At 42.2% G+C, this 27,830-nt stretch overlaps 2 protein-coding genes across 4 annotated transcripts; one reads left to right on the plus strand and one right to left on the minus strand.

Annotated features, from left to right (window-relative positions):
• Positions 1-847: 847 nt before the first annotated feature.
• cgna (cingulin a) lies at positions 848-17,158 on the minus strand. Of its 3 annotated transcripts, none has more exons than XM_030393756.1 (21): positions 16,957-17,158; positions 10,575-11,436; positions 10,372-10,442; positions 10,207-10,276; positions 9,985-10,080; positions 9,018-9,139; positions 8,521-8,632; positions 8,106-8,318; positions 7,453-7,601; positions 7,204-7,230; positions 6,514-6,634; positions 6,206-6,418; positions 5,806-6,027; positions 5,459-5,707; positions 5,134-5,304; positions 4,752-4,913; positions 4,153-4,326; positions 3,952-4,070; positions 3,511-3,619; positions 3,268-3,431; positions 848-2,504 (listed from the first exon to the last, which is right to left on the minus strand). In XM_030393756.1, the coding sequence occupies exons 2-21, from the start codon at positions 11,424-11,426 to the stop codon at positions 2,369-2,371; spliced, it is 3,552 nt and encodes a 1,183-aa protein (XP_030249616.1). In that variant the 5' UTR covers positions 11,427-11,436; positions 16,957-17,158; the 3' UTR covers positions 848-2,368. The 3 variants fall into 3 exon arrangements, with proteins under 3 accessions (XP_030249616.1, XP_030249614.1, XP_030249615.1); XM_030393754.1 differs by having other exon boundaries at positions 10,372-10,469; XM_030393755.1 differs by lacking the exon at positions 7,204-7,230 and having other exon boundaries at positions 10,372-10,469.
• A 1,638-nt stretch (positions 17,159-18,796) lies between these two features.
• Positions 18,797-27,328, plus strand: she (Src homology 2 domain containing E). The gene is made up of 6 exons (XM_030393759.1): positions 18,797-19,704; positions 20,143-20,269; positions 22,335-22,589; positions 22,816-23,212; positions 25,106-25,225; positions 25,878-27,328. Exons 1-6 carry the CDS (start codon positions 19,264-19,266, stop codon positions 26,068-26,070), a joined length of 1,533 nt encoding a protein of 510 aa, XP_030249619.1. The 5' UTR covers positions 18,797-19,263; the 3' UTR covers positions 26,071-27,328.
• Positions 27,329-27,830: the final 502 nt, after the last annotated feature.

Below are 27,830 nucleotides of genomic sequence, written 5' to 3' on the forward strand. Positions count from 1 at the left end.
GTTTAACATTGTACTCTCATTTAGAGTGTAGCTGCTCAGCCTTAGTGTATGTGTCTTTCCCCATGACTGCAGATCAATCATATTATATTAAACCCAAGATAACGGGGACAAACATTTCTTTAATTACACATTCAACAGTTAGGGAGCAACATTATTATTCAATTGCAGTCGTGCTCCTACCACCTGATGGATGTCCAGCTTGTCTGATTTTTATTCTCTTTTTGCTGTGACATATCTCTGGGACATATCTGTCTCTTTAGTTTCTAAAATACTCCATTAGATGATAATGGCTTCCTGTTGCATCAGAAAATGACATCATGTTGGACAGGAGAGGTGAATCAAAACAGTTAATTCGTGGACCAGAAAGCTGAAACTCACTCTAACCTTTGACATTTCTATTTCATTGTTGTTATAAAAATATGAAATATAGCCGCTATAAATATTTCTTTTTTATCCAAGTACTGTTATCAAGTCAGAAAACAAATCACATTTAACATATTCTTCTGGGAGCAGAATACTGAATGAAAGAAATACAGTATTTGCTGTTAAATAGTGACATGGAGAAGTAGAATTAATGTATTACCGCACACTGACTTGTATCTGGTATCAGATGTGTTGACTTTCTTTTTTACTGAAGCCAATTGACTTTCCTAAGAAATTTGAAGGCATGTAGGAGTGACTTCTCAGTAATGTTAAACTTCCGTGGGCAGAAAGCCAATTACATCTGACTCCTGTTAAAGGTCAAGAGCACAAAAACAATGAGGAAATTGTATAAATAAGCAAAAATTTAACAATGCAGTAAAAGTAGTTGATTACCATTCTGTAAGTATAACAAAGACAAGAATCATCAGTTTAACATAATAGTTTAATTGTTGCTTTCTATTTTGTGAAGAACAGCCGCAGTGTGAAAAAATCTTCAGTCAATAATTACAGTACAAATATAACAGACTGTTTAAACAACTAACAAATCATTAAGTACCATTTCTCCAGTTTCACTGAAAAGATATGGAGAGACATTACACTGCAGCTCAGTGTAATACAATTATAGTGCGAATTGATTGTTCAAAGTGTGTACAAAAATCAATCAAAACATCTACAAATGTTAAATACAGACACTTTACAAAAATCATCCAGATAACATTACACGTCAATTACAAAATTATTTTTTAACAATTTTAAGGCATCGTAATAAAATGATGACAATATCTATGAGTGACTCGCTTGTGAGGGGAATGCATAGAAATTGTGTAGTTTCTACAAATAAACTTTTATCAAAGTTTTTATCAGACAGGAAGACATTTTGGCTGTTAGTTTGCTTTAAAAGTGAAAAACCACTTTGATACAATATGAAATTTCCTGACAAAAGACAGTCAGCATCCTCAAAGTAAAAACCAAGAGGCCTAAAGACTGTTGTACCTCTACCAGAAAACTGCTCCAGATACAGTGAATATAGACAAAATCAGAAACCTTTACACCATGATGAGGTTACAATAACATTTATATTATTTTATCTGTGTCTCTGTCCAAGAGAATTCATTTAAAATGCTACTAGTGTCGTACTTTGCTATATTCATAATTCTTTAACTGTGTACCATGTGACATTAAAGACTGGACGGTGTGAACCTCCTGACCCAAATGATTCAATGTGCACAAAAATGACATATTCAGAACACAAGAAAATATGTTTTATTTTAACGTAAACAAACTCCAGATTTCACTCAAAAATAATTATTTGCGTACTTCAACCATAAGATTTAGTGTTATACTGCTCATGCAGTACTTTCTCTTTCACTTGTGGCAATCGTGAACGCACTCAGTGTCAGCGTTTGGTCCACATTTCTCGGTAGTGCTAATATTTGTTCCTGCTGGGGTGTTCAGACTGTAATCTGTCTACACCAAGATATTAAGGATGTATTTCTGATTATACAGTCAAAGTCAGACTTGGTACCTTAAGTGCTTGACCCAGAATCACAACCCTGAAATGGTCTGACATACTCAATTAAAAAAATCCAAGAGGAATTTTCTATTTATGCTTTTCTGTGCTAGCTAGCTTTATTTCCCTCCTCATGATCCAGTTACGGACTTTAAGTGGTAGTGAGTTTTTTGTGCAATGTATTACATGGCTGAAATGGAGTCTTTTAAACTGTACCGTCAGTGTACATTGTAGACTGAAGGAAATTCCATGAAATGCACAGGATGTTTTGTTTCCTTCCTTTCACTCGGGTGTGGAACATCGTTCTCCTACTGACCTCTACAATAAGTCATTAACCTCCCAGGTCCTCATTGTCTGTAGTGTAAAACACTCTGCCTTTTGGCTTACCCACAGAGCAGCTAGCCAACACCCGCACCTTGTCCCTGAAATGCTGTTTTAACAGGAGCTCGTCTGGAGGTTGCTCTCAGTGAGGATGGAGGTGATGGTGGAGGAGTCATACAGGCTGTCGTCGTCATCTGAGCTGAGAGCTGAGGAATCCAAAACTGGGCGCATTGATGCCTGGGCTTTTCTCCTGTGATACATAAACATCAATGATATTATCAATATCAAACATTGTAATTCATTCATTTATTAAGATCCCCATTAGCCAATAGCAAGACAGCGGCTATTCCACCAGAGTAGTCGACTAGTCACAAACGCTGCCAGGTGATCATAGCGCGCCCTCTGCAGGAACATAAGGGAACAACATGCATTTTCCTGCTACCAGTGCGAGCATGTATGGAACTGAATTCCTCATGCGGCACATGAGTAATGTGCTGTTAAAGTTTAATGAGACACAGTTTCACACGTGGGTGATTGCAGATTTCTTTTACACACATCACATTGTGAAATACTGCACCTCAGGGAGCCTGTGTGACTCTCTACAAGGTGTCTGTAAGTGTGTACTGACGAAAGAATCTGAGCTCACTTGCTAGAACGTCATTTACATGCAGTTTTATTCATTCACTGACATGAAAAGGAGGAGATGGTGTCTCTGACTCATGTGGCTGAGAGGAAGTGTCTTACATAAGCTCAAAAAGCCTGTATGCCTTTATTCAGCCTGATCCCTCAGCAGAAGTAGTAAGAGCGCCAAAAAGACCTAGATCTATGTAAAAAGGGTGAGCCTGCGAGGTAATAGGACAGAACAGGGGAGTGGGATTCTAACAGCATACTGTCATCCACCACTGGGAGATTTAAGGGCAGTGCAGTTAGTAGCTATCTCAAGGAAGAAAAAAATAGCAACCAAAATGAGAAGTGAGAAACACAATTTGAGAGAAAGAAAAGCAAACACTTACTTGAGCTCAGTTTCCAGTGCTGTGACTCTGGTCTGCAAGGCGTCTTTGAGCTCCATCTGTTCCTCCATGTCTCTCTGAGCCTTTCTCCTCATTCCATCTATCCTTTCCAGCTCTGTCTCCCCTTCGTCCACCTGCCTCTTCAGAGCTTTCACTCTCAGAGCAAGCTGCAACAAGGGATACGGTTTAACTGTCGTTTGACTGTAGATGTGTTTGATACATGTTCAAATATTGACATGTGTATACCTGGTCTCTCTGCTCAGTGTGCGCAAGTCTCTCCTCATCCAGCGTCATGCTGAGTTCTTTCAGTTTTCTCTCCAGACGTCTTTGAGATGCCAACACAGAGTTCTTTTCCCTTTAAATATACAAGAGAAGAACGGAGAATGAACATTTTTCACCTCATTACTCTCATGAAGCTTTCTGTAGCCAGGTATTAAAATCTGACTTTATTTGACTCTCAGGTGTGTGGATGGAAACTTAATAATTGTGAAGCAGAATGACAGAGAAAAAGCCTGATGTTCCTAGCCTAAAACACTGGTTCCACAATCAAATGCTAAAACATCCCCTTAGAAGAATCCATTACATAGTTTCATTAACTTTTGAGATATTGCTGTCAAACAAACAAGCGTGAAAAAAGTGATCCAGACTGAAGATCTACTGGACAACAGTGTGTTTTCTATCTGTTACCTTTCCTCACTCCGAAGGCGTTCTTCCAGATCTTGGATCTTGTTCTCCAGTTGGGAGACGCCAGCAGAGGAGCGACTCTGGCCCTCCATGTCAGCCACCCGACCCCTCAGCTCCTTCAGCTGCATGACAGACATGGACAAACAGCAGGTTAACAAATACCCAGAATACACTGTGTGTGTGTGTGTGTACGTGCGCACGTACATGTCTCTCCATGGCGTTCTTGTCCAGCTCCAGGTCCTGTTTGGAGGATCTCTCCTGCATGAGCTCAGAGCGGAGCTGATCGATCTGGTCTCTGCTCCTGGCCACTCGGTCTGTCATCATCTCCGCACTGCTTCTCTCCTCCTCCAGCTCCAACTCCAAACGCTTCAGCTTGTCCTGACAGAGATGAGGTGAGATCGACTGTAGCAGATGCTCTGAGGGGAGACTGTGTGTACTTGATAATGCCGAATCTGGACATGTGAGCATATAAATACTCTTTGTCTGTAATAATTTAGTGTATGCACATTAAAGGGACAGTTCAGTTCACCCAAAAATCAAAAATAATATTCTAACTGCATTTGAGTCATTTACAACTAAAACTATGAACTAACAATGTATGCTGAACAGAAGAGTCAACAGCAGTTAACAGTTTATTCTCCTGAGGTTTCTTCCTTTTTTTTCCCTCAATAAGTTTTTCCTGTCAAGAATCGAGGGTCTATGGACAGAGGATGTCATTCATTGTAAAGCCCACTGTGGCAATGTCTTCTGACAATATAAATAAAACATTTGAACCACAAGGTGTGCTTATGCCCAGATCTTACCTCCAGGATACGAATCTCCCGGGTTTTCTCATTATGGCTGTTTTTGCTGGCCTCTATCTCTCCCTCAAGATGGCGCAGTCTGTTAGTGAGGAGCTCCTTATCCAGCTGGTGGTTGTCTCTCTCCTCAATTGCAAGCAGAAGCTCCTTCTTCTGTCGTGACATCTAGTTAAACGCATCATCGTATTAGAAACAGAAATGTCGGACTGAGTGTTCATCATTGTGTGGTTTTGCATGTTATATCACACAGAAACATGAATACAACCAGTCAGGCGTGCGCCATGAATATTATGTGTCAAAACTATTGAAAACACTCAGACCACATCATTTTCACAATAAAAACAACCACGCCAAGCAAGCCAGTACTCATGCAAGCAATACACACTTCTTCCTCCAGTCTCTTCAGATTTATGTGACTTCTATCCAGTTCACTCTGAGCGTCATTTCCGTGACGTTGCACCTCCTGCATTTCCTTGCGTGCCCTCTCTCTCATCTCCTCAAGCTGAACCCTGAGAGCCTGTGCTTCCTCTCTTGAGGACACGGTCAGAGAGTCATTCTGACAGAGGAGACGGGAGGAAGAGGAGAAAAAGACTGTTATTTTTTAATCATATTATTTTGTGCTGTGAATCCTCTTGAGAGCAGTTGGAGACTCTAAGCTGCAGAGGCTTTCATTTGTTTGTTAAAGTAGGAAAAGGATTTCTCCTCCTTACCTCCTTGTTAAGTTTCTCCAGAGCTCTCTCCTGCTGTCGTTTGGTCTCTTCCAGCTGGTTGATGGCCTGTTTGAGCATCTCCTTCTCTTTCTCTGTATCCTCCAGACGCTGGCCACAATCACGATGCTCCTGGCTCAGTCTGGAAGCTTTTCGCTTGGCTTCATCTAGTTCAGATCTCAGCCCTCTCACCTCAGCGTGGAGGGCAAGCTCTGCCTCGGAGCTCTCTGTGGCGTTGGTCTGCAGCTGAGCCTGAGGAAACCACAGAGGAGGCCCAGTAATGTTTAAATATGTCTACTGTTTGCACAGCTTTTATGCCTCGATGTGGTGTGTGAGAGGATGTTACTCGCCTCTAACCGTGAGAGTTTCTCTTTAAGACGTGTGTTGGCCTCCTCCTGCTCCTGCTGGGCATCTTGGAGCGATTTAACGTCAATCTGAGCTCTACTGAGATGTGTTTTACTGGCATCCAGTTCCTCCTCAGCTAATGATAGTTTTTCTTTGAGCTGGCTAGCTTCAATACGCATCTCATCAAGCTTCTGCTCAAGCTCTGAGACAATGGCTGGGTTTGGAAGCTATAGGCAGGGTAACAAGACAATCATATCGACAGAAAAAGGCAAAGAGATGATAGCAATTTCAAATGAGAATATACAACCAGGTTATTTGTGTCATTTACACTTTTATAACCTAACTGGTGAGCTCTGACTATCCCCGTCAGGACGTTTTAACCCCTCGTTGTAAGATTTCACAAACCCGTTTGTTTTTCTCCTGTGCCCTGGCAACATCCTCTTTGGCCCTCTGCAACTGCTCTTTCAGCCTGTCGATCTCATACTTCAGCTCTGCCTCCTGGGCCTGATGAGATTTCTTTATGGAGATGACCTCCATGACCTTCTTGTCGTACTCTGTCCTCTGCTTCTCTAGCTCGGACTTGGTCTTCTGGAGATCAGCACTGTATCGCTGAACTTCCTAAGCAGAAATACGAAAACAATTTGATGGTTAAACTGCTTAATTTTTCATTGAACAGGTCAGGTCACATAGGGCTGAGTGTATGTTTACTGCACCTGGTTGAGAGTCTGAGAATGGTTTGGGTCTGGTATCTGTTGTTTCATGGTGCTCACTTTCTCCTGGAGCTCCTTTAGTTCGTCCTCAAATTCCTCTTTTTCCAGACGGGCTTGCAGAAGTCTAAGAGAAAATTATCAAACACAACTGTTTGAACATTTGGAACACATTAATTATTGTTTAAATATGTGATCAGAAGCAATTGGATTGCATTGATGAGTTCAATTGACTTTGATTTAATCTTCGAACAACAGGAAATAAATCAGCATTCCCCTGTTACCACAGTCAGACTGTCTACAACACATTTTTTGCTAAACACAGAGATCAAAGATCATCCACACCACACCTCTGTATCTTTAATGTTTCTGCTCACATACAGCGTTACACTGCATGGACAAAACAAGAAAATGAGTAGTCTAATGTAAAATAAAGTCATGTTTCTGAAGCTAAAGACTGTGACTGGTGTTCGTCATCATTTCTGATCAACTAAAGTACTTAAAACACACAAATTGACATTAGCACCCATGTACTTGACAGTACTTAAATTTGGATAATCTAATTACTGTACACAGACATGAATTAGTAGTGTAAGTGTGGATGGCCTTGAAACTACAGTCAGACAGTTGTTAGCACAGCTAGCCACATCTACGGGACTGCACATCTAAACACAGATGGTGTTCAGTGACTCTCACAGTGTTTCAGGGCTGCGGGATGGCTCTCTGACAGAGAGCAGGTGAAACAGGTGGAATGAAAGAGAAGAGATGGACACACATTAGTAGTACAGTAGGTGCAAAGAGAAACCATGAGAAGATGGTGACACACTCATGTCCAAGTAAGTAATGGAAATCCCAAATCCAGGTAGGTAATAATGAATACAACAATACAACAGGAATAAGTCTCTCTACTCCTGTGAACAGTATAATACATCAGAATGGACTCACTCTTGTTTAGTTGTTCGGAGCTCATCTCTGCTGGTGTGAAACTGCTCCATCCAGTGGGTGCTCTCATCTCTACAGTCTTCAAGCTGCTGCTGCAGGGAGCGAACTGATGCATTAACACGCAACCGCTCAGCCTCGATCCCTGCGTGAGACTGAAACAGGAGACAGAAAAGCCTGTTTGATTTTATCTCCCCATTTCATAAACATAAATAAATACGTAGATGGATTCTGCATTGTTTTATTTGAAGAGATACAGTTTAAATGTTATTTCTTTCCAATATTCCAGTTAAACAATTGTGGAGGAAATGTTACTACATAGTGCACCGAAGCTGAGTGTGCTCAGTGCACCTGTTTATGCAGCTTTTTACTCTGCAGACACTCCTGTCCACTCTTGTCCTCACGCTTTCGTCGGGGGAGTTTCAGTTTTCATAACAGTACTCAGAACGCTAGTATACATGAAATCATTCTCTTTAAATGTTTATGTAGAAAACAGGGCTGAAAAACTAATTGAAATATTGTTGAATATTTTGTCAGTTTGTCAAGTGCACTATTCAAATCAAAATGTTGTTGAGGGATTGGTTTTTTCATTTTGTCTTCAAACAATTTCATGTCAAATGTAAGTGATGAAGGTCTCCATACTGTGTTTGTTCACACACCTGAGACACCTGCTCCATGCTGCTGCGGAGCTTCTCCATGTCTACACTGTACTGTTCCCGGAGCACCTCGATCTCCTTGTCATGGCTGGCCACCTCCTCCTTCAGAGCTCCTTTGAGGGCCGTTAGCTCCCTCTCTCTCTGCCTGAGTGTCTCCTCCAGCTTCTGTTTCTGCTGGCAGACTTCCATCAGCTGAGCCTGACATGACATCAGGTCCTGCGGACACAGGGAGTATACACTACTAAATTGATACGTTTGATCTCTTATCCTAACATTTGTATTTGTCATTTGCAAAAATGCTTATTGGTAAAGCAATAGAGTCTAAATTTGAGTCTAAGCCCGTTTAATAGTGGAGGTGAGATAGTTCCTCCCTTTATATCTGTGTGGGTGTGTTTGTGCAAGCATGTTTCTGTGATACCATCTTGTTGCCGTTCTCTCTTCTCAGTTCATCCTGAAACTCAGCCAGCTGGTCTTCCATATCTCTGACCCGTGCCTCTGCGTTCTCCCTGTCCATACGCAGCTGAGTCAGCCTGCGAGGATAAGAGCACACACACACACACACACACACACACACACACACACACACACACACACACACACACACACACACACACACACACAGCACTGAATAATATGTGTTCACATGACTATAGCACACTTGTTTGTCTTGTGAATATGTTACAGTAAGTGCTTGTTTGGTGACATTGTGAGGAGTGTGTGATTGAAAACAAAGTGGACTTGTCTCACTCCTGACCACTAACAGATAATGGTGCCATGCCCCTTCCTGCTTTTCCTCTGTGTGTGTGTGTGTGTGTGTGTGTGTGTGTGTGTGTGTGTGTGTGTCTGTGTGTATGTGTGTGTGTGTGTGTGTGTGTGTGTGTGTGTGTGTGTTTGTAAAAGCTCTCGTGTCCTCACTCTGATTGTGTTTCATTTAATTCTTTCTTCTTCCGGTCCAGCATCTCCTGGAGCTGCAGATTTTCATCCAGACAGGACTCCAGCTCAGCTTTCAGAGCGGGATCAGAATTGCTAACAGAGTCCTACACACAAGCAGACATGATGAATAAATGAGAGCAGTGAAACATTAGACATAAGGTAGCTCTGGTGGCATAAACAATGGGCTTTTAGGAAATGTATAAGTGGGCTTGCATTTGACCAATGATCGATATGCATAAGGGATAAAGTTCTTAGGAGCTATTAGTGATTAAGACCTGTCCACCTTACTTAAAACAACATGTAATGAGTCATTATTGAGGTTAGATTACCATGTGTGTGTGTGTACCTTTGACTAACGCAGAAGGCTTTAAGGATTAATCTGAGGATTAATCTTAAGAACACTCTAGCCCTCCTGGTTAGATTAGTTGAAAGACATAAAAACTCTTGAGGACAGTCTCCTGCTCTCTAGAAACCAACAGCAATTTCCTTCACTTGATAGTTGGTGCTCTCATTTCAAGGAGACTTTGGATGAGTCTTTATGTGTGGCTCTGGATGTGCGCCATGTAATTAGAGCTGATTTAAAGTGGCAGGTTACTCTCTGAATGTTAACATCGTCTGGTGGCAGCCAGATCCAATCAGCCAAGTGAATTTAAGGAAGTTATATGGGTCATACAAGGATACCACAGTAACAACCCACACTCTAGCTCATATCCTCTACATGTCTTTTACCTTATGTTGGGCAATAAAAGACAACACTTAATTAGTGGGATTTTGAGGCTTCAAATGAGGGCACAAGAAAGTACAAGATGGGCTTTTTTATTCTATTAAAAAATAAAACTAATGTCCTATCCACGAGAGAAACAAGTATTGTGAATTAAACATTCCAGCACTGCTAATAAACTCTCTCTAAGTTTCTTTGCCCTCACATTTGTATTTCTGCTTCGCTTACCCTTCTTTCTTCCTGCAGGGTAGTTTGTAGTTCAGCCATCTTTCTTTCAAGCTCTCTTTTTTCTCTCATCCACTCTTCATGAGGTCTTTCTGTGAACTGTTGCCGGAAAATGTATATGGGAACATAGTGTAAGCAATATGTTCATGCAATTTCTGTACCTGACATATAAAGCGGTGCAGGCAGAACCATTTATACAATTAAATATTTTTTAAATGTACTAACCTTTAGATTCTGAATTTTTTTAAAGATATTCTTGACCTTATGCTTGATGACAACATCACTGTCATTGGTCCTAAGGGAAGAAAGATGTAAGCTTATAATCATACATTAAGATTGCATTATGACAGCAAAATAAAGATTTTCACAGGACAACATGTTGCTCCATACCCTTGTCTCAGGATGTTGTATATAGTCTGCATGACCTGCTCCTCGTCACTGCTCATCTCTCCACTCGGACCCTGGTCCAGCAAAAGGTCAGGAGTCACCTTAAGACATAGATCAGAAAACTACTCTTGCAATGTTGCATGCTATGTGGTGTTTGTAGCTCAGTGAAAGTCAGCTGTAACGCCCAGGAAACATTTTATTCTTACTTGTGCCTCAGTCAGACTGGATTGTGGCGTCTCCACAGCGGTGTACCTCCCAGGTGAGGTCCACTGATTAGAAGAGTTTCCAGGAATGTTAGTGACAGGACCCTGGCTGCGTCCCAAGCTGCTGTGAGTTGAGGACGGAGGTGAGGTGTAGGGGTTGGGGGTGAGGAGAGGAGATGTAGATCTGGGGTCTTGTGGTGCAGGGGGGAGTCCTCTCTTTTGGCCTCCATCATCAAACCTGTTTATTAGTCTGTTGACAGGAGTCTGTCTTTGATTAGAGTGATGCTCATTTGTTCGTTGAGGTGGATCAGGATAGGACTGATTGCTCCTCACTGACCCGTAAGAACCATCCCACATATTCCTGACCTGCTCTCTCTCCCCCCGTACCCCAATTCCTCCATCCAGATTTCCATAACTACCAGACTTCCCATCCCCTGGTGGCCTAGACAGCTGAAAATCCTCATTGCCTGCCCCTCCCTCTCCATCCCTGTCCAGCAGCGAGCCTTGGGATTGCGCCCGGCGTAGTGCGCCTCCCTGCCCTCCTCCAACATCTGCCCCATGTATCCCTGGTTCTGCTTTCTCTCTCCTCCGGGGAAGGCTACTGTAACCAGAGGCGTGACTGGTCCTGAGCTGAACCCCATATGAGTCTCCCTTCTGTCCATCCTTCAGGACCACATATGGCTGACCAGCAATACCCTGTACCCTGACCGCCACACCGTATTTGGAGGTAGAATGAGTCTTGGCCTTGGGCTGGGGCCCAGGCTGCCCCCCCACAGAGTTACCGAGGTCATTGATGAAGCGAATCTGGACACCGTAGTCGACAGGGGTCTTCTGACCTGAAGATGGTGCACTCATGCTGGGAAGACTGCAGAGACAGAGAGTTAAAAGAAGCAGGAAGCAAAGATTTGGTTAGATAATATCTAGATTTCTGCACCTAATCAACAGGTTACATATTTGCTTTAGTCCAGAATTTTTCATAGCCTGGCCTAGCCCAGACAAACCTGTGGGTTCATTTCCCTCTGTCCTGGTTTGTGTTGGGCTAATCACAAAGTTGATGCAATATGAGTCATGTTTGAAACAATGCTTGAAAATGGACCAAGCACTGAAATGCCACACTAGGTTTTGGGCTAACTCAAAAACAGTGTCACCATTACATAGTTTGTCAGTCAGCTAACACTGACAAGTCTATTTTTCCCCCTTTGTTTGTATCTTGATCACAATTCATAAAAAAACTACTGTGTCTACGGTGTACCAAACTTGTTTTGTGTTTACATTTTAAAAAATACAATCAGTCTATATATTGTTATCAGATTTGATAACTGATATGAGTATCGGCCAAATAAATCGAGTATCGGTCAGGCTATACTCACAATAGCAGATTCAGGGAAGCATAGAGAAAAAAAAGACTTCTACAATACAATCAACAGCCAGGTTAACATTGCACAGCTCTGCCCTAGAATTAGAAAGTCAAAGAACACCTAAACATTCATTAGCACGCAACCCTGAGATGTCAAAACCTTTTTCGACAAACGCAGAGAAGCAGCCTTGCTTTGAACAAACACGGGCACACACAGATTTATAGGCAGCAACACTTAGTTTCTGTCTGTTACTGCTTGTGTGGACTTTGACCTCAATGCACTCCATTAGTCATTAACCTGAAAGCACACACCCACATATTACTTTCCCCTTGTAAGGATCAGCTAAGCCTTTCCCAACTTCTGAAAGTATTCCTGGCCAAAAACTTAACCTATTTCCCCTCAACAAAACTTTGACAGCTTGAATACAGACAGGTACCATAGCAACTAGCCAGGAAGCTTTCATTCTTTTACAGCAATTTCTCCAGTTTTTTTTCTTGACCCCTAATCCTCCCTTTTTTTATACTCCCATACATCTTGATGAGGTATTCTGAAACTACACCTAGTCTGTTTCAACTGATCTATTGTACGTCAGGGTTTAGTTATAAGTCACTGCCATCTTTATTAAGCACTGGCAATAATCTAAACCACCGAACTGAACATTTCTGGTATTACGTCGACTGATTGATCGAACCTTTTGTTAGGTCACATTGTGAGATCTCATTCCCATGTCATTACTCTGTTATGGTTCATTACCTCACCTTCAAAACCTATTACAACACTCCTTCCTGACCTCCGCACCTTTTACTTCCTCTCCACAGCTTTCTGAGGTGAGAGACAGAAAGTGGGCTTGGAGAGTGAAAGGGAGGGTGAAGTGAGAAAGAAAGAGAGAAGGAAAAACACTTGCCTTCTCTCCTCTTATCAGTGCCTTGTGTGATAAAATCCAAAGTCAAGCTGGTGCTGTGTGCAATCTTCCCTCCCCCATACAGACAAAGGGACTGAGTCCAGAAGTAACCATCAAATAGAGAAGTCTGTTTTGCCCTGACACATGCACCCATACAAATGCCTACACACATTTTTACATTTCCATACAGATTTTTGGAGTCTTCGTGACGCACCCGACAAAAAGCCAAGCCAAAATGAACCAGAATAAATATTCGCAAATGTGCTTTCTGTAAAGGTAAATATTTTCACTTTGAAGGAAGAATAGGTGAATAAAAATGTCTGTGCTGGCAGTGAGCGAAGCACCAAGGCATGAACGACCTTCTGAGGATATCTGTGTGCTAGTGGTGCATTTGTGTTGTCCGCAGACAGACCTGCTCATCAGATTTGCTCAGTTAGTCGATTTTTTATCCACCCTTTGGGAACCACAGAGGAAGCACCATGTCACAACGCATTTGTGCAGTCGAGCATGAAGTCTGCAGCCCATTGCCGTCACTGCAAGGTCAAGCAAACATGTCATGCACTGCCAAACGTGGCACAGACACGCTATGCCCATCTGAACCTGCAACGTCTAAGTTTGACAATGATCGGTAAGGTAATTACAGCACTTTTCATAATGTCTGATGATCTGCATCTTTGGTTTAATTTTTTCTATGCCACTGAGGAAAAATGCAAGCCAAAGAGGGACAGGGGTGAGGGGGGAACCCATCCTATTGTCCAGCCGATGTGGGGCGGAAAATGAGGGCAGCAATTCTGAGAATGTCGAAAGCATCCCCATGCTTGTTCATTCCCCCCTCCCGATGTCAATCTCATTAGTTTATCTAAACCCTGATATATTTTGTCCCCACACAACCTCCCCAAAGCCAATTTCTTGTCAAACCTCTCTAAAACAAACATCCTTTCCTATGCAAAAAAGGAGGATATCAAACAAGTTCTTCTGCAAATCCATTTGGTTATACAGCACCTGTGTTGTGATAGCAACCTGTCAGTCGCAGCTAATGTTATTGTTTCTGCATTTGAAAGAACCCCTGTGTCTAACTGTATGCTTCTTAGCTGAAACGTTAATATTAAAAGTTGATATTTAACTGATTATTGTTGGGTTTTGGACAGTTGGTTAAAGATAAAAGGTTCAATTTGTAAGATCGCAGATTTAAAGGATAATGGAGTAAATAATGCTAAGTTAACTTACAAGGAGGTGGGCAATTCAAAACCTAAATTGCATCTTATTTCTAAATTTTTAAAAGTGTTGTAGACTGTAGCCAGACCTGAACTAACCCATGAATTTCTTAAATTGTAACAATAAAATACAATATTTTATCGAAGATAGTTCTTTCATGGCACAAGCGCCTAATCAGCAATATTGCTGGTTATAACTCATGTAGCATTGTTTACGTCACAGAAGAGAGAGGTAAAGTAATTTGTCCAATTAGCATAGCCATCTAGTTGGCTATATCACTCTATTGGATATTTAAGAAAATCACTAGTTTCAGCCCTAATATACTTTTAGGGTTCTCAAGATCCTGTATCATCAAATGGGTTTGTCTTTAACAACAGACCTGCTTTTTCAGGCTTACTTGCCCAGCTAAGAGTGTTATCTGGTGCTTTTTGGATTCCGTTGGCAGTCATGTTAGCCTGCAGTTATGCTGACGGGCTCTCTGCCTCAGGCCTCAAATTGAATATTGCAGAGTAAATTGAATCGGGGCTGCTTCCCTGTTAAGATCCGAGATGGAATGGAAAATATAATTAGGAGATTAGAGCGGGTGTGGAGAGAAATGAAACAACAGCAATGTGTGGAGTCATGAAACTGCCACTGCTGACTCACAGAGATGCTACAGTTCATGTGATGATCACATCATCTCCCTAAAACTGATGTGGTTGAAGAGAGAAAATAAAGCTGAAGGTTATCTGAGTCTAAACTTATTCTAAGAGAATACAACATCTTGGATGACAACTAAACAAGACCTGCCCATTCTGTGCGAGCTGTGTTTTACTGATTTTGCAAAAGTACCAATCCTACATACTAAATGCATGTAACATACTGTTTTTAGTATGTGGAATATATTTAAAATCTATGTTAAGTGGTTGGCTGTCATTTTCAATTGACTGAAAAGGTCAGAAAATAATGAAAATTGTTCATTACAATTTCTCAAACTGATATCTTCTGTCTGTTGGGGATGACTGACTAAAAGCACTGACTAAAAGCACTGATAAAAACTAGTGAGCAGACCTTGAATGAAGGCTTGTAGGTACTGCTGTCAAGGTCATGCTTATATTTAATTAACAATGATAGAACAGAGAAAAGATAAGACAGAACGTTTTTATTCCCATGGGATAAATGGAGTTCTATACAGAAGAGCAGCCAACCCACACATTTGAGGGTATTTATATGTTTCTGGAATTAGATCAAATACCTAAATTGCTAATCAAATTGGTTTCTCCAATTTAATGCCAATTTAATCAATAAATTGACTAACTGTTTCAGCTAGTATACAGCATCCTATAAAGCCAACAAGGACGTGATGTAAAACTGTAGTTTGCCCAATTTCTTTCGGATGAATCGTTCAGTTTTACTGCCATAATCTACAAAATAGATACATGGAGGTGTAAGTAACAGCGATGGACAAAACTGAAGCTCTCACTGTCTGCGTCCTTAAAGGACAAGCAGCCACTCGGTCCTCTGGGTATTCTCTCCCTCTCCATTACATTCTTCACATAAAACCAGGCCTCTCCAGACCTGTCACTGCTCCTCTTTCACACTCAAACAAACAGCCATTTATTCCTCTTTTCAAATCCAAAGAAGTTCATTGGCATAACAAAGGGAGACTTCAGTGTTACCAAATAGTACACAATTGACACCATATTAGGAGCACATAAATACGCCCCTCCCTTTCCCCACATTCCAGACACTTGTTTCTCTGTCCTCCTCACTTACACCGGCTGAGAGTGAAACTGTGTATCTGAGTGACAGGGATTAATTTGTGGGATTTTACCTTCACACTTTTAGTATTTCTACCTGTAACATTGGACTCAATCTTTATAGTTTCTAGCAGGTTAAACTCTGCCATGTTCACTCTGTTTTCACATGAAACCCTGTCAGCATGGTCAGTGCTATAATTACTGAACTTCACAACTATAATCTGCACTTCTTTCTTGCTTGCCTCATCAGTTTCATCTGACTCATGATGTAAAAAAAGGTGCACTACGTAGTTTTGGGGAACAAATTTTAGTCAGAGGAGAAAGAGCTTCACTGACCGATTTATTTTATGCCTACACAATCTGAATAAACAAACAATCTCTCTTTGTTTTCATGACTGAATAAACTGAACAAACTGACATAAAAGGACAACGCAGTTTCATACTGTCTTCATATGTGGCGGACCCTGCCACCTTTCTAACTTCAAACACTGTTCTGGGGACCTTGATTTCCTCTGAGAACAGCCTTTCTTATTATAGTTTGAATGCATCTCTGCATTATAGATCTGCTCTTCAGCATTTCCTCGAGAGTTTGCAGCAGGTAAATGTCAGGCTGTTTCATCATTATGTTGCACATATTCAAGATCTTGGAGCATTTTAAATGTGTTTACATGAAGCCCTGGAGTCTTTAACATAGTCTCAGAGGTCTTGACATTGTGTGTTTGTCAGTGCACAGTTTTTCCAGTGACAAATCCTTTGGGAGCACAGAGCAGAGACACAGCTTATGCACTGATATCATACCTGTTTTGGCGTGAAACAGCTTTGAAAATCCATGAAGGATTTTGAGAGTACTTTAAACACAGACATCTCTTTCGCGTATTTCACGGAACATTAGCGGACGAATACAAAAAGTTACTCAGTAGTAACGTCAACAGTCAGTTAGCCGTCACATCAATTTTAACGTTAGCTACCAAGCTAAACAGGCTAAAAGAAAACCTCCCAGGGACACAACACTCTGAGAAACTATTACACAACCTACTTAAGCGAATGAATAAGCGCCACATACCGCCATAAACCTCCAACAAGTAGCAAAAGTGTTAACTGTCTGACAGGTCGTGTCTGTCTGGTTTAGCTGTCTGGCTATATGAAGTCCAAAAACCAAGCGTTAAAGTTACCTCTGTCTCTGAAGTTGTTCCTCGGCTCCCAGTTGAAAATCTCGCCTTCCTCAAAACGATGATGATTCAAGTATTTTCGCAGGCATTCAGCAAAGTCCGCACAGAAAAAGTGAGTGGAAAAACAACTCCTACGCAAATTGAGACAGCAACAAGTTCATAATGCGGCGACTGCAACCTGTTACCTTTGTCGAGGGATGTAACCGTCCCGCCCAGCCTCTCTGGAGGAAGCGCTGTGATTGGACAGGAGAGCTAGATAGAGGCGGGGCTATAGATATCGGCTACGTTCACTATTGGTGACATCTCTACGTCACTCATTCATTGTTCAGGGCTACTTCTGTGACCTTTTCTCTTAGAAACGGGATCCTGCGTGTTTACTCCAATTGAAACAGCGTTAAAGACTGCAGGTGACACATGAAAACAAAGATTTTTCAGGACAAGTGATGGAGCAAGGTGCATGCACAGACTGCTGCCTCAGTATTGTTTTATTTCTCAAATTCGCCAGTAGATGGCGCAACTATCTACCTGCTGGTAGTTCAGTAGCATCTTTCCAGGGCCCCTAACATTAAAAAGCTCCAACCCTCTGCTGCAAGTGCATGACCTCAGAACACACGAAGCAGTTGAAAGCAGCTAATTCAGTGCTGTTTTACAGTAACTGTATCTAGGTGGGTGTTTAGTTGTTTTAAGATGCCATCTAGGATTACATAAAATAAGATTATTAATCCCTCAATAGGGAAACTCTCATGTTACAACAGTTTGAGAGTCATCGACAGAGAGAGAAGAACAACATTGACTGAGTTATAGATTAGTAAATGTAAAACAGAGCAGGCAGGACAAAAAGCAAGCAAGACGTTTTCACTTTAACAAAAGTTAAAGTATTAAAGTAAGTAGTAATAACACATTTAGGGCATTTAGCAGGTGCTTTTGGCCAAAATGACTTACATTATTTTATACATTTATGTTGTAGGCTGCCATGCAATGTGCCAACCAGCACATCAGGGGCAGAATGGGGTTCAGTATCTTGCCCAAGGACATTTTGACATGCAGACCAGGAGAATCAAACCAGCGACCTTCCAATAACAAGATGCTGGCTCTACCCCTGACCCACAGCCGCCTTAATAGTAATGAGACACTATACACTATATACATGATTTGCCTTTTACTTACAAATATGACCAATGAGTTGTAATACACACATAGTGTACACACAAAGTATATAAAAAATAAGTCAAACTTGCCTGGAGACAATCAGATTTAACTTGTCTCTTGAATTTCTTCTCGTAAACTACACTGTGCCGCTTTAGGGTCAGTTTGTCTATTCAGTTTATTGAGTCATAAAAGAAGGAGAGTCTGACTTTAAAGGACAACACAATTCCATACTGTTTACTTTGTTTTTCTTTGCTGGACCCTGCCACATTTCTGGCTTCAAACTTTTTTCTTGAATAATTATTTTCCTCTGAGAACATATTGTTTATTCAGTCATGGGAAAATAAATATTTCTGAGTTGTAAATATTGGAATTCTGAGTTTAATTCTCTTCACCACCTTCACTCACCTTTAAGTGGGCAGTTTGTTGCATAATCAATAAAATTAAGTGCATAAACACATTAGGCAAAGAATAACTCATCAGTTCTCTGTGATCATTCAAGAGAAAAAAAGAAAGGGAAATGAAAACTGGGAAATAACGTGTCTATTGGTATCAAAACAACTACTGATAAAGTTTGGAGATTTTCCGAAACTTCTCTCGTGTGTCCATTGAGACTGTTACAGTAAAACTCCTGCCCCGTCCCGTACGCACAGCTCCTCCCTCCAAAAATCCAGCGACATCCCACAGTCTGCGCTCACAACTTGCCTCTCCATCTCGTCACTTCATCTGGTCGACGGACTGGACGCATCATCTCACGCTCCGGGAATGGGATCTCTACTGGGTGAAAAGAAAAACTTCGAGTTCTTTCGAGTTTACGCTCTCCAGAAGCTACTTTTCAAACTGCAGGGATAGTTGTTACTGCAGGTGCAGCGGGCAGAAAGCAACAAAGAGTCACTGACCAATGACTTCCAAGAAGTTGACGACAGTTTCAGACGCTAGAAATCAGTTCAGTAGCATGAAGTGGTGAATTTGGCGACTAGGGGATTCAGACCAAGGCTACTTCAACCGAGGCGTGCGTAAAATATCTGTGCGTAAAGTTGGAGCCGTTGCGCACGGTTCGAATTGAGCTCAAGTGGGGCAGCTGGTGCGAAACGTATGAAATATAACAGATTTGTTAATTTGTTAACTTTTAAGTAAGCGAGGAGTGTTAATACCTAGACAGCCATGGCAAAATGGTTCAGAGATTTCCCCATCAACCTGAAGAACGGAAGCGAAAGGGTCCGCTCGGCCTCTGAATCTGGTCCACAAACTCGAGCCAAACCTTCGTTTTCTCGTGACAGTCTGAAAGGAAATCCACGCAAAGATGGAGGAGTGGGGGGGTTACTGGCAGGGAGAAATAGGAAGAATTCGGCTATAGAATTGGGTCGTAACAACGCTGGTTCTAGTGGGACGGTCTGGGATAGTCTCACAACTGGCAAAGGTCGCAAGAACTCCAAGGTCGAGGCACCAGATGAGTACCGTCAGGTCAGAACCTCTAGTTTGGCGCAAGCGTACATCAGCAGGATGATCAAAGTGGACAAGCAAGACAAGACCCCCAAGCTGAACGGAATAAGTGAACAAAAGCAGGTCGAGAACGAAAAGGGGAAATCGGACATTAAAACAACGGTGAGTACCATGTTCCACTTTTTGCATCTTCATATTTCACCGTAAAGAATGAAGCCAAGCCAGACAAAAGCAGCACGTTAAAAGTCAATAGACAGTGCAAAGAGCTAAAGTCATTGTAGGCTTGGGGTCAGTGCTCTCCTTTGTGTCTTCCCTCACTTCATAACTCTGTATTCAGTTTCCACCGCTCTCAAAAGAACACAATGTAGTGAAACTGCATTGTGTCACATCAAACAGGCAAACACAATGCGCTGACCTGTTTGCACAAGTATTCCTGCTTGTCCCTCCATCACTCGTCACTCATAGACACCACACACACACACACACACACACTGTATCAGATCCCCTCTCCCCCCCTGCCTGCTCTCTTGTCTGCAGGTAAATGAATAGTTGAAGCAGGCCAGCATTGTGCTTTTCTGACGTCTCGTTTCCTTTTCACAGCTGATCATCCTGGAGGACTACGCGGATCCTTTCGATGCAGAGAAAACCAAGGAGCAGAGGGAGGCTGAGAGGGCAGGCATAAACGATGGCTACATGGAGCCCTACGATGCCCAGGTCATCATCACAGGTGAGGTCAGGGGGGTCGGGATCTATCTGACTGCACATATGTCAAACAAATCTGTTTGTGATTTAGTACCGCTCTCCATGGTATTAGATTGTTTGGTCAGAGATTGATTTTGAAGACAAAATATGTTCAAAGCAATCCAAAACTGCAAGTTGTAAGGATTGTCTTGCCTTTAATGTAAAAGAGATTGTCAAAATATAATGAAGTTAGGGCAGAATCACATTAATTTACCTCATAATCATCTTTGTACGTCATCTTTGATTTGCTAAATAAATAATATGCAAGCCAAGGGACAATTTTATCACAGCTAAGCTTAGTTTCCTGTACATACAGCACGTCACATTCTTTCTAAAGCCTTTTTAAAGGGACTTCGAGCCAAACTAGACCCTCGGTCTCTCTGCTGACTTCCCACCCTGCTGGCGGTTGCCATAGGAACAGTGTTGTGCAGGGACAATGGGTGCAGCTTCCTCTTCCAACTTCCTGTCTCCTGCCTCTGTTTCCTTTGCCCCATTCTCTTGATAGGAAGTTGCCCCCCCCCCCCCCCCCCGCACACACACACACACACACACACACACACACATTCACACAATACTTTATGGTCCCTTACGTGTGAAGAGAATCGAAAGACCCCATCACCCCTTCCCAAAACCTGTAGGTGCCCCCCCCCCCGGTCTCGCCCAATCACTTCCCAGCAGCCAGGAAGTGGCCTGGACAGCCAGCCAATCAGCAGCTGTGTTGACCTTTTCTTCCTGTAGCTCCATTGTTTGGTCACACAATAGTGCAGACTCACAGGCTACCTGTCAGACATTAAAGAAACACAACAAGTTATACCCCCCCCCAAAAAAAAAATAAAAATGTACGACATGTCATAACAAGCAGAATTTAGGGAGCAAATCGCACTAGTGACACTTCAAAGATACACAAATGTGAAATACAAGTGTCTTTTGATCAGTTTTAATATCCTCCTTTTTTCTGATGTAGCTTAAATGTCACTTCCTGGTGATCTCTGTAGCTATAGGACAGAAATGTTATAAAGAGGAATAATGGCAAGCTTGCAGCAAGTGTGCATGAAAGTCTGACTGTTTGTGTAATTAGTTGAAAGCAAATTAACTGAATTATAGTTTACATTTGAATAACACTCAATTTCAAGTTTATTAGAGGCAACTGATCGGAGCTAATGGAGTCTTACACAACAGCGATGCAATACATTGTATTTGATTTAAGTTTAAATTGATCTAATTATCTGTTATTTATACTATTTTAGAGGTGCGGTTATTGAAGTTGATGGTTATTCTGAGGGCTGGCTGGTGCTGTTTAACTGTGTTGTGTTGTATACTGACAGGTTACCTCACCATTTTGCCCTTCCCACTTGTATCATTAAAGGTTTATTAGAAAAACAACTCTCAGCATAATGCAATGGTATTATTCAATAGGAGGATCTACAGCATGCTAAATGACCAACAAGTCAAATCAAGAGCCCTTTCAGCAAAAACTAAACATAAAAACCCATAATGGTGGAATTTATTCGCAGAACGGATGTACGTAATAGATGCAGCTGAATGTTTATTTTCAGGGTATACTTTTGATATTAAAAGGGTTAGACTAGAATGGGAGAGCTCACTATTACATTATTACTTCTGTAAAGGAGGATGTATTTTCACCCATCTGCTGGTTTGTAGGTTGCTTGTGTGGTTTGTTTATCAGCAGGATAACACAAAAACTACTGATTGGATTTCAAGGACACTTGGATGGAGGGTGGGTCTTTTAACTTTTGGTGCGGATTTGCACTCCCAGAGGACTCACAACACCGTCACCTGCTTCTTTTGAAACTTCTTCTTTATGACATTTCTAGGCTATATTGTCTCTTTGTCAGATTCATGATGTTTTAAAAAAAACTGTATTCAATCACAGAGGAACCTTTTTGGCCTTTTGACAACACTTTTCTAAAAAAAAAGAAAAAACCCAACAACAACCAATGAACAGCAGGTTGTAATTCTGCAATGCACAAAATGAAAATCCCTCATTGCTAATACTGTTAACTAATCACCTTTTAACCTCTCTCCTGTAGAGGTCCGCAGACGGGGCTCCAAAGACCTCCTGAAAGTGTGTGTTCTGTTGGACCGAGGCCAGAGAGAGGGGAAGGGAGGAGAGGGAAAGCCCATGCCCCCAAATATCTACGACACGCCATATGAGGGCGGGCTGGAAGGCGACCGCGAGGGGGTGTGGATCCCTGTCACACGGCCAGAGTCTGACGTCCGTCCCGCCGGAGAGTACGAACTGCCCTGGGAGTGGAGAAAGGAGGACATCGTGAGAGCGCTGTCAGGTAGAGAAAGGGAGAGTGGGATGATGGGAAGGGCGGGGGCTCAGGGTGTGGAGGAAGGATGCCATGAGTTTTATTTGTACAGCGATGCCACAACAATTTTGTGTTTGCTTTAGAGAGGAAACAAAACAATCCCGATGAATCAATTTCCAGAGTTGTGTTTACTTTGGTGTCTCTTTGATAGAATATTATTATGAAAGGCTGATATTGTCTCTCCTGCTTCCTTCAGCTCAGTTCGAGGCTGTGGATTGTTCTCCCACTAAAGAGAACGGTTCAACCTCCGGACGCCAGCAGCAGCAGCAGCAGCAACAGCAACAACAGCAGCAGCAGCAACAACAACAACAGCAGCAGCAGCAGCAGCAGCAACACACCCTGAGGCAGAAAAACTGGAACCATAAAACCCTCGTACCATCCTCTTCATCCTCCTCCTCTTCTCCCTCATTTCCCTCCTCTCCTATCCTCAAACTCTCCCCTCTCTCACCTCCATCTCCCTCTTTCCCCACCCTCAAGCTCTCACCCTCCTCCAGTCCTAACAAGCTCTCCCCTCCGTCTCCTACCTCCCCCAGTGCCCCCCTGGATGGGGAGGCAGCCAAAGTGGAGCCCAGCCTGCCCCTGGAGAAGCAGAGGTAAGGAGGGAGAAGACATACATATCCATAGGAGGGAGGAGGGAAATGTTAAATATGATGTTTTTACATTTTATTATGGGAAAAATGAGATCACAGGATTACAGCCCCCAAACTGTTCTGGACTGAAACAGGCGACATCTGGCAAATGTTCAACATGACAAAGCGAGGTCTGCACAGAATTGTATTCATCATGCACAAAAAACAATATGAAGGTGTCAAAAAGCACATAGTTGGAAAACAGTTACAGCAATTGCATATAATGGGACATTAAAACCTCCGTCATGGTCAGATCAGAAGCATAATCCAGTATCAAACTTGAAAGCCCTGATTTACTTTACATTTTCAACCACATTAAATGTAATTTAAGCTCACCAAATTTTTAAAAGCCAGCCACTAGGATAAAAAAACAACACAGACGGACTGAATCTCCATTGTGATGTGAAGAATGATAGATTTTTATTAGGATCTGCATAAAGCTGTACTCACTCATAGAGCTCACTAGCCACCAAAATACGCTGATTTGACAATTGAAAATGTAGAAAAAAAAAACTGGATTCATCCCTTTTTTCTGATCCACACCAAATGTTAATTAGGTCTACTCTGGGCCTAGACCCATCCTCCATCCTAGTTTGGTGAAAATCCATTTAGTAGATTTTGTGTAATCCTTCCAACAAACAAACAAACAAACAAACAAACAAACAAACGGATAAGGGTGAAAAAATAACCTCCATGGTAGAGGTAATACTTTGGTAAATATTAAGACATAGGAAGTGCTATTTCTATCTGTATAGAGAAATCAAAGTCTGGGTCCAACTGCTAAAATGGGTTTGTGCAGGTTTCCTCCAGAGTTCTGATAAAAACAAATGCAGATTAGGTGAATTGTTAACTTTATTATTATTTATGTTATGATTAAATTGTAATGTCACGTCTGTTTATTTATTATTAAGTGCTTATCTCATAAACTCTGCAGAGGGAACGTGCCAAATCACGTCTTCCTGTCTGCTTTCTGTGTTGCCTTTGTTTTGATGATAGAGCACATACTTCTTTCTTTTCCTTTGGCTTTTACTATTTGTGTTCATGTGACACTTAGTTTTGGGCTTAAAATCAACCCCCCTTTTATAAAAGTTGTAAAGCAATCAAGTAGATTTCCTCCAACAAGTTATCTGGTGACTCACAATGTCAAACACTCTGCAGTGGCTGCCAGGCTTCCTGGCCAAAATCTCACATTTATTTTACACTTGGCTCTGTAGAAAATGTTAAGTGAAATTTGGCATTTATCACTGAGCTCATAGCGTTGGCCAGCGGCACCCTCGTGAACATAAACGTTAAAGGGAGGTGCACCCTTGAGGCAAGGCCCTGAACACAGACAGGACTGGAGAGACTCATACAAGCATGGCCTTTCTCTTCAGATGGAACATGCGGGGAACATGCTCAGAGCACGTTAGCATTTGTTCCTCTCATGTTACGGCTGAATCTCAGTGTGGTGTTTCGCCTCCAAGCAGGAAGGCCACATACAGCCTGTTTATATATGGCTCTAACCTGTGGCCACTGTCAGCACCACCTTGTGTCCCAACAGGCCTCCCTCCACCCTCACACAGCCACATACATTATGTTTGTCCGTTTTTATTTATCTCTTTGCCCTCCCGCATTCACCTCTGACATTGTTAACTCATCCAGTCCACTGTGTGTATCTGACTGTCTGATTTACGACGACAGTAAATCTTTGCTGGTGTCGCTGCGTTTGCTTCCTCCCGCCGGTCTCGTTCTCTCTCTCGCCATCATCACCTATCATTAACTTGACATCTGACTTATCTCCATATGTCACCGCGCTATATGTCAGTGATCTGCTGTCTATCTCTCTGCATCTCCCCCTCCCACCCTCGCCTCTCCAAGCTGGTACCATGGCAGTGTGAGTCGGCAGCAGGCTGAGGCTCAGCTGCAGCGCTGCAGGGAAGCCAGCTTCCTGGTGAGAGACAGCGAATCAGGAACCAGCAAGTACTCCATCGCTCTGAAGTGAGTGCGCCCGTGTGTGTGTGTGTGTGTGTGTGTGGAACACGGTACATGCACGCTATATAATGCAACATGCACATATTTATTTATAGCGCAGTTTTTACCCACTTTTGTTTGGCTGCATCACAAGCTCAGGTTTTCATCGGCTGAGTTTTTACAGCTTTGCTTGAAAACCAAATTTGCGTCTTTGATTTTAAATATCTTTTTACATGTCAGTAGTGATTGAGCCGCTGGCAACTGGCATTGCGGTGATAACCTCTCAGGCGTTAGTGCATGATAATATGTGTGCCATTTGTGGAGTAGACACTACTGATAAACGTGCCAGAAAGAACAGGTTCTCTTGGATAAAGGCTGAAATGCTCTCGTGCGATTGCGTGTGTATGTGTGCGTATGTGCACGTGTGTGCATGCGCATCAGTGCACATTTGTTGTGCGCTGCTCATTCATTTGAGAGTCCACATCATTAACCCCATTTACACATCCACTGAACTCCACGCGCAGCCTCGTTCAAGGAGAAAGGAGAGAACATTTCTTAGTTATGACATCTTTATTATGTTTCGAGTCTTGGGCCGCTCTCGACTTTTGCGCGTGTTTGTTAGTTGCGAGCCCGTCTCCTCTGACAAAACATCTTTGCTCTGTGTGTCTTCTTCCATTAGGACCAGTCAGAGTTGTGTGCACATCATCGTGGCCCAGACTAAGAGCGTTAAGGGCCTGGGCTTCACCCTGGATCAGAGTAGCTGTGTCTTCTCCAGTATCCCCGAGCTGGTCCACCACTACTGCACGCACAGACTGCCTTTCACTGGAGCAGAGCACATGACCCTGCAGCATCCTGTGCCCAGGCCACACTGAACAAACAAACACACTGGGACGGAAATACACATGCGCATTACACAATTATGCACAAATGCACACAGACACACACTTGTTTAACACGTGTGCACACAAATACTCAAAGATATGCTGCTTTGGATTTTGTCCTGTGTACTACCTTTATAAGTTTGTTTGTATCTCTCACGTGTGCTCCCTAGTGGCCAAAATCGTGCATTACAATTTGCATTGATCACATCGTTAATGACCTCATTGTCCCCAAACTAAAATCCGCAAAACTCACAAACCCAACAAGAAAACCATCCCTCTCTTCGTTTACTTGCTCCATTATTTTGTCCATTGAGCGTCCAGACCACACGCAGCACTGGACCAAACTGATTTCCATAACTATGCACATGATGAAGCACCGCACTCACTTTAACCAATCTGATATCTGAAGCAAGCGGAAAGGTTTATAATCACCTCACGGGATGCCCCTTACATCGAGGTGCTGACCTCATCATTTAGCACAATACCATCTAGTTAGGCATGGTCTGCCAGATCAATACACCTGATTGGAGTATATTCATTCATCCATCTGACGTGTCAATCAGCGCATCGATCACTCCTGAAATCAGGCTCATTTGCTGGCCACTCTGTCAGTCAAGAGAAAGAGCTTTATTGATTAGATGATTAGTACTAGTGTAGTGGGAGGGGTCTTATAGCATTACGGTGCCCCGTCAGCAAAAATGCTTGAGTGTCTGTAAGTGCGCAAAGTGAACATGTGCCTTGATCTGAGGTTATGTTACTATATTTTGAATTAACTGACCTGATTTACACTCCAATGTACCCATGCTTTGAAGGTGCACTATGTAGTACTGGGGAAGACATTTTGATCAGAAGAGAAAGATCTGCACTGACTGATTTTTTTCATGCTTAAACAAACTGACCTTAAAAAACAACACAGTTTCATACTGTTTTGCTTTGTTTATATGTGCGAACCCTGCCACCTTTCTAGCTACAAACAGTGTTCTGGACCTTATTTTCCTCAGCTTGTTTATTCAGTTATGTAGAACAATTACATTTCTGAGTCTGAATTATTACCTCATAAATGTTGTGAACATTAAGATTCTGAGTTTGAATTTCTTCTCCAAAACTACATAGTGCCCCTTTAATAACATATGTATGAAGTGATTGTTTGATATTGTCAGATTTTTTTTTTTTTTTTACACAATGATGTGTGCTGTTATATTATTGTTGTAAGACTTTCATGCAGTAAATAAAATTCATATTATCTGCAGACAAACTGTGTTATTTATAGTCGAGCCGGCAGCAAATAATCTGAGCAGGGTCCAAGGAAAAGAAGGCAGTGAAACAGAGATGAGAAACTAACTCGAGTGAATCTGTGTGCTTTTCCTCTTGTAGCTGTGAAACCATTGACCTGAGTGTGAAATCAATTACAGTTACACACACACACACACACACTCACACACACACACACACGCACGCACACACACACACGCACACACACACACACACACACACACACACACACACAGACGCAGGCACCTCATGCGTGCACACGCACTCACCTATTTGTAGTTAACAAATACAGACACACATGAGCACACATGCATAAATAGTGTACACACAAATAGCTTTTAATCACATCGCCCTGAAAGGTGGTGTATTTAAATCCTCGCCGACACACACATGAAAGCTTTATCCTCACGGGCGCGTGTTTGCGGTAAGATACGTCTTACCAGTAAACACACGCGTATTGGTTTGCTTCTATCAGAGTG

Source organism: Sparus aurata, chromosome 17, assembly GCF_900880675.1.
Source record: "Sparus aurata chromosome 17, fSpaAur1.1, whole genome shotgun sequence".
NCBI classification, from domain to species: Eukaryota; Metazoa; Chordata; class Actinopteri; order Spariformes; family Sparidae; genus Sparus; species Sparus aurata.